The following is a 14,827-nucleotide window of genomic DNA, read 5'->3' as shown; positions in this document are numbered from 1 at the left end:
GGTCTGGTCTGTGGTCTGGTCTCTGGTCTGGTCTGTGGTCTGGTCTGTGGTCTGGACTCTGGTCTGGTCTCTGGTCTGGACTCTCGTCTTGACTCTCGTCTGGACTCTTGTCTGGTCTGTGGTCTGGTCTCTGGTCTGGTCTGTGGTCTGGTCTCTGGTCTGGACTCTCGTCTGGACTCTCGTCTGGACTCTCGTCTGGTCTGTGGTCTGGTCTGTGGTCTGGTCTGTGGTCTGGTGTCTGGTCTGGACTCTGGTCTGGACTCTGGTCTGGTCTCTGGTCTGGACTCTGGTCTGGACTCTGGTCTGGTCTGTGGTCTGGTCTGTGGTCTGGACTCTCGTCTGGACTCTCGTCTGGTCTGGTCTCTGGTCTCTTGTCTGGTCTCTGATCTGGACTCTGGATCTGGACCCTTCTAAATCGGACCTGAACCAGTTAAGGACCAGTCCTGAAAATCCAGCCCAGTTTTCCTGCCTGTCCAACAGAATTCTGTGATCTACAGGATCAAATGCAGCACTGAGATCCAGCAGAACCAGGACTGACACTCGACCAGAATCCATATTCAACCTAATATCATTAAAGACTTTAACCAGAGCCGTTTCAGGTCTGTGATGAGGTCGAAAACCTTGTCTTCATGCCGCTTACCCGGGGTCGGGTCGCAGGGGCAGCAGCCAAAGTAGGGAAGCCCAGACTTCCCTCTCCCCAGGCACATTTTCCAAATCTGCGGGGGGATCCCGAGGCGTTCCCAGGCCAGCCGAGAGATATAACCCCTCCAGCGTGTCCTGGGTCTTCCCCGGGGTCTCCTCCCAGAGGGACGTGCCTGGAACACCTCACCAGGGAGGTCCAGGAGGCATCCTGACCAGATGCCCGAGCCACCTCAACTGGTTCCTCTCGATGCGGAGGAGCAGCGGCTCTACTCTGATCTCCTCCCGGATGACCGAGCTCCTCACCCTATCTCTAAGGGAGAGCCCGGCCACCCTGCAGAGGAAACCCATTTCAGCCGCCTGTATAAGAGATCTCCCTCTTTTGGTCACGACCCACAGCTCATGACCATAGGTGAGGGTAGGAACGTAGATCGACCCTCGACCAGGTCAAAAACCTGACTGGAATTTATCAAGATTTCCACTTTCATTGAAGAAGTCGTGAAGCTGATTGAACACAACTTTCTCAGTTATCTTGGATATAAAAGAGAGGTTAGGGACAGGTCTGTAGTTGTTCATGAGGCATCCAGAGTCCTTTTCTTTAGGAGGCTTAATAGCAGCTATCTTTAGAGACTTGGGGAAAATACCTGATGCCAGTGAGCTGTTGACAACAAGCAGGAGATGGTTTTCTACAGAGGTAAAAACTACTTTTAAGAAGCCGGATGGTATCATGTCCAAAGAGCATGTTGTTGATTTCAAATGCGAAACTGTTTCTTGGAGAACTTTTAAATCAATCATTAAATTCTCACATATCATCAGAGTTATTTCTAAGTTTTGGACACAGGCTAGCTTTCTTGTTTGAATATGTGACATTTATATTTTGTCCAATTGTTTTAATTTTTTCACTAAAAAAGTGAATAAATTCATTGTATTTCTCTGTGGAGAGGAGGTCTGGGCTGAACTGTTTTAAAGGATTTGTAAGTTTTTCTATCATAGCAAACAGAGTGCGGGAATTGTTGACATTCTTGTTAATCATGTGAGACAGATACCGCTCTCTGGCCCTGCACAGCTCAGTGTTATAATCTCCCAGGTTTTGCTTGTACAGCTCATAATGGATCTGAAGGTTTGTTTTCCTCCACTCACGTTCTGCTTTTCTGCATTCTCTTTTTAGGTTTACAACCATGCTGGTTTTTTACCATGGTGTCTTCTGTTTGCTTAAGTTACTCTTGGTTCTTATCGGTGCTACAGCATCCATCACATTCAAGATTTTCAGATTGAAATGATCCAGGAGTCCATCCACTGACTCTGCAGTCGTTGGCAACAGAACTACGGTCTTGATGAACTCTGCACTTGTTCTTTCATTAATGAACCTTTTCCTAACAGAGAAGCAGGATGTTTAGACATTCTGGGTGATCAGTAAATAAAGATACAGAAATGGTCTGACAGGCCAAATCAGAGGAAATATCAACACCTTTAGAAACAACCAGGTCTAAAATGTGGCTTCGAATGTGGGTCGGTTCTCTTACATGTTGCCTTAAACCAAACATGTCCAATACAGAAGAAAATTCTTTGACAATACCATCTGTTAAATTATCTATGTGAATATTAAAATCACCCGATAAGATAAAGTGATTAAAATCAGTAGCAATAACAGACAGTAATTCAGAACATTGCACAGTGTCCAGGAGCTCTGTGGATGATAAAAAAAAAAAAGATTTTAGGAAAGCCTTTTAAAATAAAACTAAGATATTCAAAAGAAGTAAACTCACCAAATGAAATCTGTTTACACTGGAAGGAATCTTGAAACAAATCAGCTTCTCCTCCTCCTTTTCTCCCGTTTCAACATTTATTTATAAACTAAACTGAGGAGGTGATGTTTCATTAAGTACAGTAGCACTTGTACCTTCTGTCAGCCATGTTTCTGTTGGAAAAAGGAAGTGACTTATTGGACAGAGATCTCGTATTTAGTAAAGCTTGATGGAGTTTACGTTGGTCTGTGTTGTATGCTGACTTGTACACGGCACCGTTAACAGACTGGTAAGATTCATCCTACATGTTAACGGCTTTCCATTCCTTCTTTTTCTAACTAATTCAGGAATCCTACTGGGTCCCGGCTTGTTCTGAGAACAGCTGTCAGTAGTAGGTCTACGACAGCAGGGACCCTGAACGCATCATGGTACGTTATCTTTGTTCTGACCTCTACTACTGCTTTGTGAACGTCCTGCACATCGTCCATGCTCTGCTCTGCCAGGACAGATGATCTAAGAGGAGGACGGGGACAGATGGGGGTCGTTGGGGTCTGGACTGGGACAGAGACATCTTCTGGAGACCTTGGGTGATGTGGAGAAGTGGATCTGAGGAGGGAGGAGAGCTGGGTGTTGTTTGCCTCTCTTCTATGTCCTTGGCTCTTATCTCTGTGTTCATGTTTGGGTTTGCCGTTCCAACAGCATGATGCAGACGAGCACCAAGTAATCTGGATCCAGATAGATCTGGATGCACTTCGTCAGGTCTGAAACGTTCCTTACAGTTCCAAAAGATGTTGACGTTATCGATGAACTTTATCCCACGGACCATACATGCAGTGATAGCCATGTGTTCAGACCCAGAAGTCTGCTGAAAACACCCGATCCTTTCCCCGCTGTAGGATCGGGATCTGAAATGACAACATGGCGTCTCCAGAGGGACATATTCCCTCCAACAGCAGAGAAAAGTCTTTCTTTAGGATCTCAGAGCCAGTTTTCCTCCTCAGAATATCATGAGACCCCATGTGGACGATGATCTTCATGCCATCTGGGTGTGAAGACAGAACGGTCACTAAGATCTTTGACAGTTCCACGACTGATGTATCAGAAAAAGTTCTATTTTCTGTCTTTGCCATTCTCACATGCTGCGTTATGGAGTCCCCAGTCAGGATCGGATCCATTCCTTTCTTATTGGGGTTGGTGAGGGTGTCTCTAGTTGTCCTGGTTGTGGACCTTTGACCTCTCCTCATATCTTGGTTTGCCCTTGGCTGAGTTTTGGGACCATTTCTCCCTTCCTTTTTACCATCCATTTTACTTGGAGTCAACAGATCATATCTATTATTCAGTGAGATTTCAGGTGGTAGAGTGAGTGCTGGAGCTTTAAATTTTCTGCTGGATTTACCTTTGTGACGGATAACATCAGACCAGGTTCTGGCTGGGGTTGATGACTTTGGTCTGGCACCAACACGGTTCCAGTAGAGATCAGTTTGACCATCCGGTTTAGGAACTTCCTCAGATGTTCTTATGTTATTTTGACAAATCCATGGAAGTGTGTCAGCCAGGTCTGTAGCGGGAGGCTCCACATCTGATCCCTGGTACAAAACTTTCAGTTAGTCCGTTTGAAGGCTCAACATCTTGAACAGGTGCTGAAAATAAGTCAATAAATTCCTCATTTACTCAAATTCCTTGCAGTGTTTTAATCCTCTTCGCAAACTCTGTTATTCTCAAAGAAAGTTGCTCACACTCTGTGCAGCTCACTGATACAGGATTGGGAGACATTCCACTTGTGATCTGAAGACAAACAGTAAGATTTCTCAAAAACATAGTTCCTATGTTTTATAAGTGACCAGCAGTCTTTGTTTCTTTCAATTCTTGCCAGTGAATATAAAAAGTATATATATAAAAAGAAAGGCTGTAAAATGCAAAAATGACAGGCGAAAAGAGAGCAAAGCAGAAAAGCGTCTACACAGCTGCAAAGCAGGAAGTACATAAATAAAGTGCAAGAGCTTGTTAAGACAATACAAAAAGACACAGTCCAGGGTATGTCAACTCTGCGTGGCAGACTACACGTTTCCCCTTTTTGGACAGTCAACTGTTTAGGTTGCGCCGCCATCGGTCTTGAGTTGTTCTTCGTTGGTTAAGAAGTTGCTGCAAAAAAATGACAATACTGCTCCCTGCACTTCCTGTGGGGGCTTTGAGTCATTTACGTAATGTTTACTGTTCCTATACTGTCTGAAAAGCTGTGGCGTTCAGTTGCCTGGCGCAGTGTTTTATCAGCAAAGCCGTTATGGGCGTTTAAAACATGACGAGTCCACAATGAAATTTTGTGTCTATGAATTTTTATTGTCGACGAATCGTTGCAGCACTACATTAAGAGTTGTTTACAAGCAAAGTTTTTCCTATAAATGGTAGCCACCACCCTCCCCGCACCCCATCACACAGAAAAAAACCCAACTCTTATAATGGTATGGCATTCTCATGGAGGTCTGATGGTGGTCTGACGATGGTCTAATGGTGGTCTGATGGTGGTCTAATGGTGGTCTGAAGGAGGTCTGATGGAGGTCTGATGGTGGTCTGAATGAGGTCTGAATGAGGTCTGATGGAGGTCTAAAGGAGGTCTGAAGGAGGTCTGATGATGGTCTGAAGGTGGTCTGAAGGTGGTCAAAAGGAGGTCTAATGATGGTCTGAAGGAGGTCTGATGGAGGTCTGATGGTGGTCTGATGGTGGTCTAAAGGAGGTCTGAAGGAGGTCTGATGGTGGTCTAATGGTGGTCTGAAGGAGGTCTAATAGTGGTCTGAAGGTGGTCTGAAGGTGGTCAAAAGGAGGTCTAATGATGGTCTGAAGGAGGTCTGATGGAGGTCTGATGGTGGTCTGATGGTGGTCTGATGGTGGTCTGACGGTGGTCTGAAGGAGGTCTGATGGTGGTCTGACGGTGGTCTGACGGTGGTCTGAAGGAGGTCTGATGGAGGTCTGACGGTGGTCTGAAGGAGGTCTGAAGGAGGTCTGACGGTGGTCTGAAGAAGGTGTGAAGAAAGTCTGAAGGAGGTCTAATGGTGGTCTGATGGTGGTCTGATAGTGGTCTGATGGTGGTCTGAAGGAGGTCTGAAGGAGGTCTGATGGTGGTCTAAAGGAGGTCTGATGGAGGTCTGAAGAAGGTCTGATGGTGGTCTGATAGTGGTCTGATGGTGGTCTGATGGAGGTCTGAAGGAGGTCTGATGGTGGTCTGACGGTGGTCTGAAGAAGGTCTGATGGTGGTCTGATAGTGGTCTGATGGTGGTCTGATGGTGGTCTGAAGGAGGTCTAAAGGAGGTCTGATGGTGGTCTGAAGGTGGTCTGATGGTGGTCTAAAGGAGGTCTGAAGGTGGTCTGAAGGTGGTCTGATGGTGGTCTAAAGGAGGTTTGAAGGAGGTCTGATGGTTGTCTGAAGGAGGTCTGAAGGAGGTCTGATGGTGGTCTGATGGTGGTCTGAACGTGGTCTAAAGGAGGTCTAAAGGAGGTCTGATGGTGGTCTGAAGGAGGCCTGAAGGAGGTCTAAAGGAGGTCTGATGGAGGTCTAAAGGAGGCCTGAAGGAGGCCTGAAGGAGGTCTAAAGGAGGCCTGAAGGAGGTCTGAAGGAGGTCTGATGGTGGTCTAAAGGTGGTCTGAAGGAGGTCTGATGGTGGTCTGATAGTGGTCTGATGGTGGTCTGATGGTGGTCTGAAGGAGGTCTGAAGAAAGTGTGAAAGAGGTCGGAAGGAGGTCTGATGGAGGTCTAAAGGAGGTCTGATGGAGGTCTGAAGGAGGTCTGATGGAAGTCTGAAGGAGGTCTGATGGTGGTCTGATGGTGGTCTGAAGGAGGTCTGATGGAGGTCTGATGGAGGTCTGAAGGAGGTCTGATGGTGGTCTGAAGGAGGTCTGATGGTGGTCTAAAGGAGGTCTGAAGGAGGTCTGAAGGAGGTCTGATGGTGGTCTAAACGAGGTCTGAAGGAGGTGTGAAGGAGGTCTGAAGGAGGTCTGATGGAGGTGTGAAGGAGGTCTGAAGGAAGTCTGATGGAGGTCTGATGGTGGTCTGAAAGAGGTCTGAAGGAGGTCTGATGGAGGTGTGAAGGAGGTCTGAAGGAGGTCTGATGGAGGTGTGAAGGAGGTCTGAAGGAAGTCTGATGGAGGTGTGACGATGGTCTGAAGGAGGTCTGATGGTGGTCTAAAGGAGGTCTGAAGGAGGTCTGATGGTGGTCTGAAGGAGGTCTGAAGGAGGTCTGATGGAGGTCTGATGGTCTAAAGGAGGTCTGAAGGAGGTCTGATGGTGGTCTGAAGGATGTCTGATGGAGGTCTGATGGTGGTCTGAATGAGGTCTGATGGAGGTCTAAAGGAGGTCTGAAGGAGGTCTGATGGTGGTCTGAAGGAGGTCTGAAGGAGGTCTGATGGTGGTCTAAAGGAGGTCTGATGGTGGTCTGACGGTGGTCTGAAGGAGGTCTGATGGTGGTCTGATGGTGGTCTGAAGGAGGTCTGATGGTGGTCTGAAGGAGGTCTGAAGGAGGTCTGATGGTGGTCTAAAAGAGGTCTGAAGGAGGTCTGATGGTGGTCTGAAGGAGGTCTGATGGTGGTCTGATGGTGGTCTGAAGGAGGTCTGAAGGAGGTCTGATGGTGGTCTGAAGGAGGTCTGAAGGAGGTCTGATGGTGGTCTGATGGTGGTCTGAAGGAGGTCTGATGGTGGTCTGAAGGAGGTCTGATGGTGGTCTGAAGGAGGTCTGAAGGAGGTCTGATGGTGGTCTAAAAGAGGTCTGAAGGAGGTCTGAAGGAGGTCTGATGGTGGTCTAAAGGAGGTCTGATGGTGGTCTGACGGTGGTCTGAAGGAGGTCTGATGGTGGTCTGATGGTGGTCTGAAGGAGGTCTGAAGGAGGTCTAAAGGAGGTCTGATGGTGGTCTGACGGTGGTCTAAAGGTGGTCTGAAGGAGGTCTGAAGGAGGTCTGATGGTGGTCTAAAAGAGGTCTGAAGGAGGTCTGATGGTGGTCTGAAGGAGGTCTGATGGTGGTCTGAAGGAGGTCTGAAGGAGGTCTGATGGTGGTCTAAAGGAGGTCTGATGGTGGTCTGACGGTGGTCTGAAGGAGGTCTGATGGAGGTCTGATGGTGGTCTGAAGGAGGTCTGATGGTGGTCTGACGGTGGTCTGAAGGAGGTCTGATGGTGGTCTGACGGTGGTCTGAAGGAGGTCTGATGGTGGTCTGACGGTGGTCTGAAGGAGGTCTGACGGTGGTCTGAAGGAGGTCTGACAGTGGTCTGACGGTGGTCTGAAGGAGGTCTGATGGGGGTCTGAAGGAGGTCTGATGGTGGTCTGACGGTGGTCTGAAGTAGGTCTGATGGTGGTCTGACGGTGGTCTGAAGGAGGTCTGAAGGAGGTCTGATGGAGGTCTGAAGGAGGTCTGATGGTGGTCTGACGCTGGTCTGAAGGAGGTCTGATGGTGGTCTGACGGTGGTCTGAAGGAGGTCTGATGGAGGTCTGATGGTGGTCTAAAGGAGGTTTGAAGGAGGTCTGATGGTTGTCTGAAGGAGGTCTGAAGGAGGTCTGAAGGAGGTCTAAAGGAGGTCTGATGGTGGGCTGACGGTGGTCTGAAGGAGGTCTGATGGTGGTCTGAAGGAGGTCTGATGGTGGTCTGACGGTGGTCTGAAGGAGGTCTGATGGTGGTCTGACGGTGGTCTGAAGGAGGTCTGATGGTGGTCTGACGGTGGTCTGAAGGAGGTCTGATGGTGGTCTGACGGTGGTCTGAAGGAGGTCTGACGGTGGTCTGACGGTGGTCTGAAGGAGGTCTGATGGAGGTCTGATGGTGGTCTAAAGGAGGTTTGAAGGAGGTCTGATGGTTGTCTGAAGGAGGTCTGAAGGAGGTCTGAAGGAGGTCTAAAGGAGGTCTGATGGTGGTCTGATGGTGGTCTGAACGTGGTCTAAAGGAGGTCTGAAGGAGGTCTAAAGGAGGTCTGATGGTGGTCTGAAGGAGGCCTGAAGGAGGTCTAAAGGAGGTCTGATGGAGGTCTAAAGGAGGCCTGAAGGAGGCCTGAAGGAGGTCTAAAGGAGGCCTGAAGGAGGTCTTATGGTGGTCTAAAGGTGGTCTGAAGGAGGTCTGATGGTGGTCTGATGGTGGTCTGATAGTGGTCTGATGGTGGTCTGATGGTGGTCTGAAGGAGGTCTGAAGAAGGTGTGAAAGAGGTCTGAAGGAGGTCTGATGGTGGTCTGAAGGAGGTCTGATGGAGGTCTGATGGAGGTCTGAAGGAGGTCTGAAGGAGGTCTGATGGAAGTCTGAAGGAGGTCTGATGGTGGTCTGATGGTGGTCTGAAGGAGGTCTGATGGAGGTCTGATGGAGGTCTGATGGTGGTCTGAAGGAGGTCTGATGGAGGTCTGATGGAGGTCTGAAGGAGGTCTGATGGTGGTCTGAAGGAGGTCTGATGGTGGTCTAAAGGAGGTCTGAAGGAGGTCTGATGGTGGTCTAAACGAGGTCTGAAGGAGGTCTGAAGGAGGTCTGATGGTGGTCTAAACGAGGTCTGAAGGAGGTCTGAAGGAGGTCTGATGGTGGTCTAAACGAGGTCTGATGGAGGTCTGATGGAGGTGTGAAGGAGGTCTGAAGGAGGTCTGAAGGAGGTGTGAAGGAGGTCTGAAGGAAGTCTGATGGAGGTCTGATGGTGGTCTGAAAGAGGTCTGAAGGAGGTCTGATGGTGGTCTGAAGGAGGTCTGATGGAGGTCTGAAGGAGGTCTGATGGAAGTCTGATGGAGGTCTGATGGTGGTCTGAAAGAGGTCTGAAGGAGGTCTGATGGTGGTCTGAAGGAGGTCTGATGGAGGTGTGAAGGAGGTCTGAAGGAAGTCTGATGGAGGTCTGATGGTGGTCTGAAAGAGGTCTGAAGGAGGTCTGATGGTGGTCTGAAGGAGGTCTGATGGAGGTCTGAAGGAGGTCTGATGGAAGTCTGAAGGAGGTCTGATGGTGGTCTGATGGTGGTCTGAAGGAGGTCTGATGGTGGTCTGAAGGAGGTCTGATGGAGGTCTGAAGGAGGTCTGATGGAGGTCTGAAGGAGGTCTGATGGTGGTCTAAAGGAGGTCTGAAGGAGGTCTGAAGGAGGTCTGATGGTGGTCTAAACGAGGTCTGAAGGAGGTCTGAAGGAGGTCTGATGGAGGTCTGAAGGAGGTCTGAAGGAGGTCTGATGGTGGTCTAAACGAGGTCTGAAGGAGGTCTGAAGGAGGTCTGATGGTGGTCTGAAGGAGGTCTGATGGTGGTCTAAACGAGGTCTGATGTAGGTCTGAAGGAGGTCTGATGGAGGTGTGAAGGAGGTCTGAAGGAGGTCTGATGGAGGTGTGAAGGAGGTCTGAAGGAAGTCTGATGGAGGTGTGAAGGAGATCTGAAGGAAGTCTGATGGAGGTCTGAAGGAGGTCTGAAGGAGGTCTGATGGTGGTCTGAAGGAGGTCTGATGGTGGTCTAAACGAGGTCTGATGTAGGTCTGAAGGAGGTCTGATGGAGGTGTGAAGGAGGTCTGAAGGAGGTCTGATGGAGGTGTGAAGGAGGTCTGAAGGAAGTCTGATGGAGGTGTGAAGGAGATCTGAAGGAAGTCTGAAGGAGGTCTGAAGGAGGTCTGATGGTGGTCTAAAGGAGGTCTGATGGTGGTCTGAAGGAGGTCTGAAGGAGGTCTGATGGAGGTCTGATGGTGGTCTGAAGGAGGTCTGATGGAGGTCTGATGGTGGTCTGAATGAGGTCTGATGGAGGTCTAAAGGAGGTCTGAAGGAGGTCTGATGGTGGTCTGAAGGAGGTCTGAAGGAGGTCTGATGGTCTAAAAGAGGTCTGAAGGAGGTCTGATGGTGGTCTGAAGGAGGTCTGATGGTGGTCTGATGGTGGTCTGAAGGAGGTCTGATGGTGGTCTAAAGGAGGTCTGATGGTGGTCTGACGGTGGTCTGAAGGAGGTCTGATGGTGGTCTGATGGTGGTCTGAAGGAGGTCTAATGGTGGTCTGAAGGAGGTCTGATGGAGGTGTGAAGGAGGTCTGAAGGAAGTCTGATGGAGGTCTGATGGTGGTCTGAAAGAGGTCTGAAGGAGGTCTGATGGTGGTCTGAAGGAGGTCTGATGGAGGTCTGAAGGAGGTCTGATGGAAGTCTGAAGGAGGTCTGATGGTGGTCTGATGGTGGTCTGAAGGAGGTCTGATGGTGGTCTGAAGGAGGTCTGATGGAGGTCTGAAGGAGGTCTGATGGAGGTCTGAAGGAGGTCTGATGGTGGTCTGAAGGAGGTCTGATGGTGGTCTAAAGGAGGTCTGAAGGAGGTCTGAAGAAGGTCTGATGGTGGTCTAAACGAGGTCTGAAGGAGGTCTGAAGGAGGTCTGATGGAGGTCTGAAGGAGGTCTGAAGGAGGTCTGAAGGAGGTCTGATGGTGGTCTAAACGAGGTCTGAAGGAGGTCTGATGGAGGTCTGAAGGAGGTCTGATGGTGGTCTAAACGAGGTCTGATGTAGGTCTGAAGGAGGTCTGATGGAGGTGTGAAGGAGGTCTGAAGGAGGTCTGATGGAGGTGTGAAGGAGATCTGAAGGAAGTCTGATGGAGGTCTGAAGGAGGTCTGATGGAGGTGTGAAGGAGGTCTGAAGGAGGTCTGAAGGAGGTCTGAAGGAGGTCTGATGGTGGTCTAAAGGAGGTCTGATGGTGGTCTGAAGGAGGTCTGAAGGAGGTCTGATGGAGGTCTGATGGTGGTCTGAAGGAGGTCTGATGGAGGTCTGATGGTGGTCTGAATGAGGTCTGATGGAGGTCTAAAGGAGGTCTGAAGGAGGTCTGATGGTGGTCTGAAGGAGGTCTGAAGGAGGTCTGATGGTCTAAAAGAGGTCTGAAGGAGGTCTGATGGTGGTCTGAAGGAGGTCTGATGGTGGTCTGATGGTGGTCTGAAGGAGGTCTGATGGTGGTCTAAAGGAGGTCTGATGGTGGTCTGACGGTGGTCTGAAGGAGGTCTGATGGTGGTCTGATGGTGGTCTGAAGGAGGTCTGAAGGAGGTCTGATGGTGGTCTGAAGGAGGTCTGATGGTGGTCTGATGGTGGTCTAAAGGAGGTCTGATGGTGGTCTGACGGTGGTCTGAAGGAGGTCTGATGGAGGTCTGATGGTGGTCTGATGGTGGTCTGATGGTGGTCTGAAGGAGGTCTGAAGGAGGTCTGATGGTGGTCTGAAGGAGGTCTGATGGTGGTCTGATGGTGGTCTAAAGGAGGTCTGATGGTGGTCTGACGGTGGTCTGAAGGAGGTCTGAAAGAGGTCTGATGGTGGTCTGAAGGAGGTCTGAAGGAGGTCTGACGGTGGTCTGAAGGAGGTCTGATGGTGGTCTGACGGTGGTCTGAAGGAGGTCTGATGGTGGTCTGACGGTGGTCTGAATGAGGTCTGACGGTGGTCTGAAGGAGGTCTGATGGTGGTCTGACGGTGGTCTGAAGGAGGTCTGATGGTGGTCTGACGGTGGTCTGAAGGAGGTCTGACGGTGGTCTGACGGTGGTCTGACGGTGGTCTAAAGGAGGTCTGATGGAGGTCTGAAGGAGGTCTGATGGTGGTCTGACGCTGGTCTGAAGGAGGTCTGATGGTGGTCTGACGGTGGTCTGAAGGAGGTCTGACGGTGGTCTGACGGTGGTCTGACGGTGGTCTAAAGGAGGTCTGATGGAGGTCTGAAGGAGGTCTGATGGTGGTCTGACGCTGGTCTGAAGGAGGTCTGATGGTGGTCTGACGGTGGTCTGAAGGAGGTCTGATGGAGGTCTGATGGTGGTCTGACGGTGGTCTGAAGGAGGTCTGATGGTGGTCTGAAGGAGGTCTGATGGTGGTCTGACGGTGGTCTGAAGGAGGTCTGACGGTGGTCTGACGGTGGTCTGACGGTGGTCTGATGGAGGTCTGATGGTGGTCTGAAGGAGGTCTGGTGGAGGTCTGAAGGTCGTCTGATGGTGGTCTGACGCTGGTCTGAAGGAGGTCTGATGGTGGTCTGACGGTGGTCTGAAGGAGGTCTGATGGAGGTCTGATGGTGGTCTGACGCTGGTCTGAAGGAGGTCTGATGGTGGGCTGATGGTGGTCTGAAGGTGGTCTAAAGGAGGTCTGATGGTGGTCTGAAGGAGGTCTGAAGGTGGTCTAAAGGAGGTCTGAAGGAGGTCTAAACGAGGTCTGATGGTGGTCTGATGGTGGTCTGATGGTGGTCTGATGGTGGTCTGAAGGTGGTCTAAAGGAGGTCTGAAGGAGGTCTGAAGGAGGTCTGATGGTGGTCTGACGGTGGTCTGAAGGTGGGCTGATGGTGGTCTGACGGTGGTCTGAAGGAGGTCTGACGGTGGGCTGACGGTGGTCTGAAGGAGGTCTGAAGGAGGTCTGATGGTGGTCTGAAGGAGGTCTGACGGTGGGCTGACGGTGGTCTGAAGGAGGTCTGAAGGAGGTCTGAAGGTGGTCTGAAGGTGGGCTGATGGTGGTCTGATGGTGGTCTGAAGGTGGTCTAAAGGAGGTCTGAAGGAGGTCTGAAGGAGGTCTGATGGTGGTCTGACGGTGGTCTGAAGGTGGGCTGATGGTGGTCTGATGGTGGTCTGACGGTGGTCTGAAGGAGGTCTGATGGTGGTCTGACGGTGGTCTGAAGGAGGTCTGAAGGAGGTCTGATGGTGGTCTGACGGTGGTCTGAAGGTGGGCTGATGGTGGTCTGAAGGAGGTCTGATGGTGGTCTGACGGTGGTCTGAAGGAGGTCTGAAGGAGGTCTGATGGAGGTCTGAAGGAGGTCTGATGGTGGTCTGACGGTGGTCTGACGGTGGTCTGAAGGAGGTCTGATGGTGGTCTGACGGTGGTCTGAAGGAGGTCTGAAGGAGGTCTGATGGAGGTCTGAAGGAGGTTGATGGTGGTCTGATGGTGGTCTGACGGTGGTCTGAAGGAGGTCTGATGGTGGTCTGACGGTGGTCTGAAGGAGGTCTGAAGGAGGTCTGATGGAGGTCTGAAGGAGGTCTGATGGTGGTCTGACGGTGGTTTGAAGGAGGTCTGATGGTGGTCTGACGGTGGTCTGAAGGAGGTCTGATGGTGGTCTGACGGTGGTCTGAAGGAGGTCTGATGGTGGTCTGACGGTGGTCTGAAGGAGGTCTGATGGTGGTCTGACGGTGGTCTGACGGTGGTCTGAAGGAGGTCTGATGGAGGTCTGACGGTGGTCTGAAGGAGGTCTGAAGGAGGTCTGACGGTGGTCTGAAGGAGGTCTGATGGTGGTCTGACGGTGGTCTGACGGTGGTCTGAAGGAGGTCTGACGGTGGTCTGAAGGAGGTCTGATGGTGGTCTGACGGTGGTCTGAAGGAGGTCTGATGGTGGTCTGACGGTGGTCTGAAGGAGGTCTGAAGGAGGTCTGACGGTGGTCTGAAGGAGGTCTGATGGTGGTCTGACGGTGGTTTGAAGGAGGTCTGATGGTGGTCTGACGGTGGTCTGAAGGAGGTCTGAAGGAGGTCTAAAGGAGGTCTGATGGTGGTCTGAAGGAGGTCTAAAGGAGGTCTGATGGTGGTCTGAAGGAGGTCTGAAGGTGGTCTAAAGGAGGTCTGAAGGAGGTCTAAAGGAGGTCTGAAGGAGGTCTGAAGGCAGTCTGGTGGTGGTCTGCCATTGATCCAGTGACAGTCTGTGGTCCAGCTCTGGTCCAGTTTCTCGTGGCGGTCTTGCATCACCTTTGTCTGTCTTTACTTCCACTTCCTGCTGCGTTTTCTTCGTTTCATCTTCAACCTAAAGCAAACTTTCACTGCTGTTGCCATGGTTACTACAAATGTCCAGAAGTGCCTCCTGCTGGGAACGGTTCTTGTGTCTCTGGTGTCTGACTTCCTCCTCTTCTGCAGGTCTCCTCTCCCATCGACACCAGGAACTTTGACAATTTCCCTGAAGATGGCGACGAGCCGCCGCCGGATGACAACTCCGGGTGGGATTATGACTTTTAGGATGTTACCTGCTGGAGAACTGGTGGACCTGGTGCAGCAGGACCGGATGAAAACGGACCTGAGTGGCTCCAGTTCTGGAAACTTGTGTTTCATGTTTTGCGTCCGGTCAGGAAAATTGATGTGAAACCTGGAAGCTGTCAGAGAACCAGAACCTGGAGCTTCCCACATGTTTCTCCATCTTGTTTCTTTTTGTCCCTTTATGGCTGAAAATGTTCCAGTCCTGCTTTCCGCTGCATGAAAACACAGATGGACAAGTCTCTGAACCCTGTCCTCTGTTGGACAGCTGCTGGAGCCCATCATCAGTCCTTTACCATCATCATCATCAGTCCTTTACCATCATCATCATCAGTCCATCATCATCATCATCATCAGTCCATCATCATCATCATCATCAGTCCTTTACCATCATCATCATCATCAGTCCTTTACCATCATCATCATCAGTCCATCATCATCATCATCATCAGTCCATCATCATCATCATCATCAGTCCTTTACCATCATCATCATCAGTCCTTTACCATCATCATCATCAGTCCATCATCATCATCATCATCAGTCCTTTA

At 50.6% G+C, this 14,827-nt stretch overlaps 1 protein-coding gene across 2 annotated transcripts in view; it reads left to right on the top strand.

The window, feature by feature from the left end:
- Positions 1 to 14,743, top strand: part of LOC306771514 (cGMP-dependent protein kinase 1-like) — a gene marked incomplete at its 5' end in the record, with an annotated part of 208,945 nt that extends 194,202 nt beyond the window's left edge. Inside the window, one exon of one of the 2 annotated variants that reach the window (XM_079260682.1) lies at positions 14,163 to 14,743. In XM_079260682.1, coding sequence (XP_079116808.1) covers positions 14,163 to 14,261 — 99 coding nt within the window. In that variant the 3' untranslated portion in view covers positions 14,262 to 14,743. The remainder of the gene's footprint in view (positions 1 to 14,162) is intronic. The other variant, XM_079260683.1, reaches the window with a different exon arrangement.
- Positions 14,744 to 14,827: the final 84 nt, after the last annotated feature.

This window comes from Telmatherina bonti (assembly GCF_933228915.1).
Source record: "Telmatherina bonti genome assembly, chromosome: 21".
In the NCBI taxonomy this organism is placed as follows: domain Eukaryota; kingdom Metazoa; phylum Chordata; class Actinopteri; order Atheriniformes; family Telmatherinidae; genus Telmatherina; species Telmatherina bonti.
This window is presented reverse-complemented; position numbering and strand designations above follow the sequence as displayed.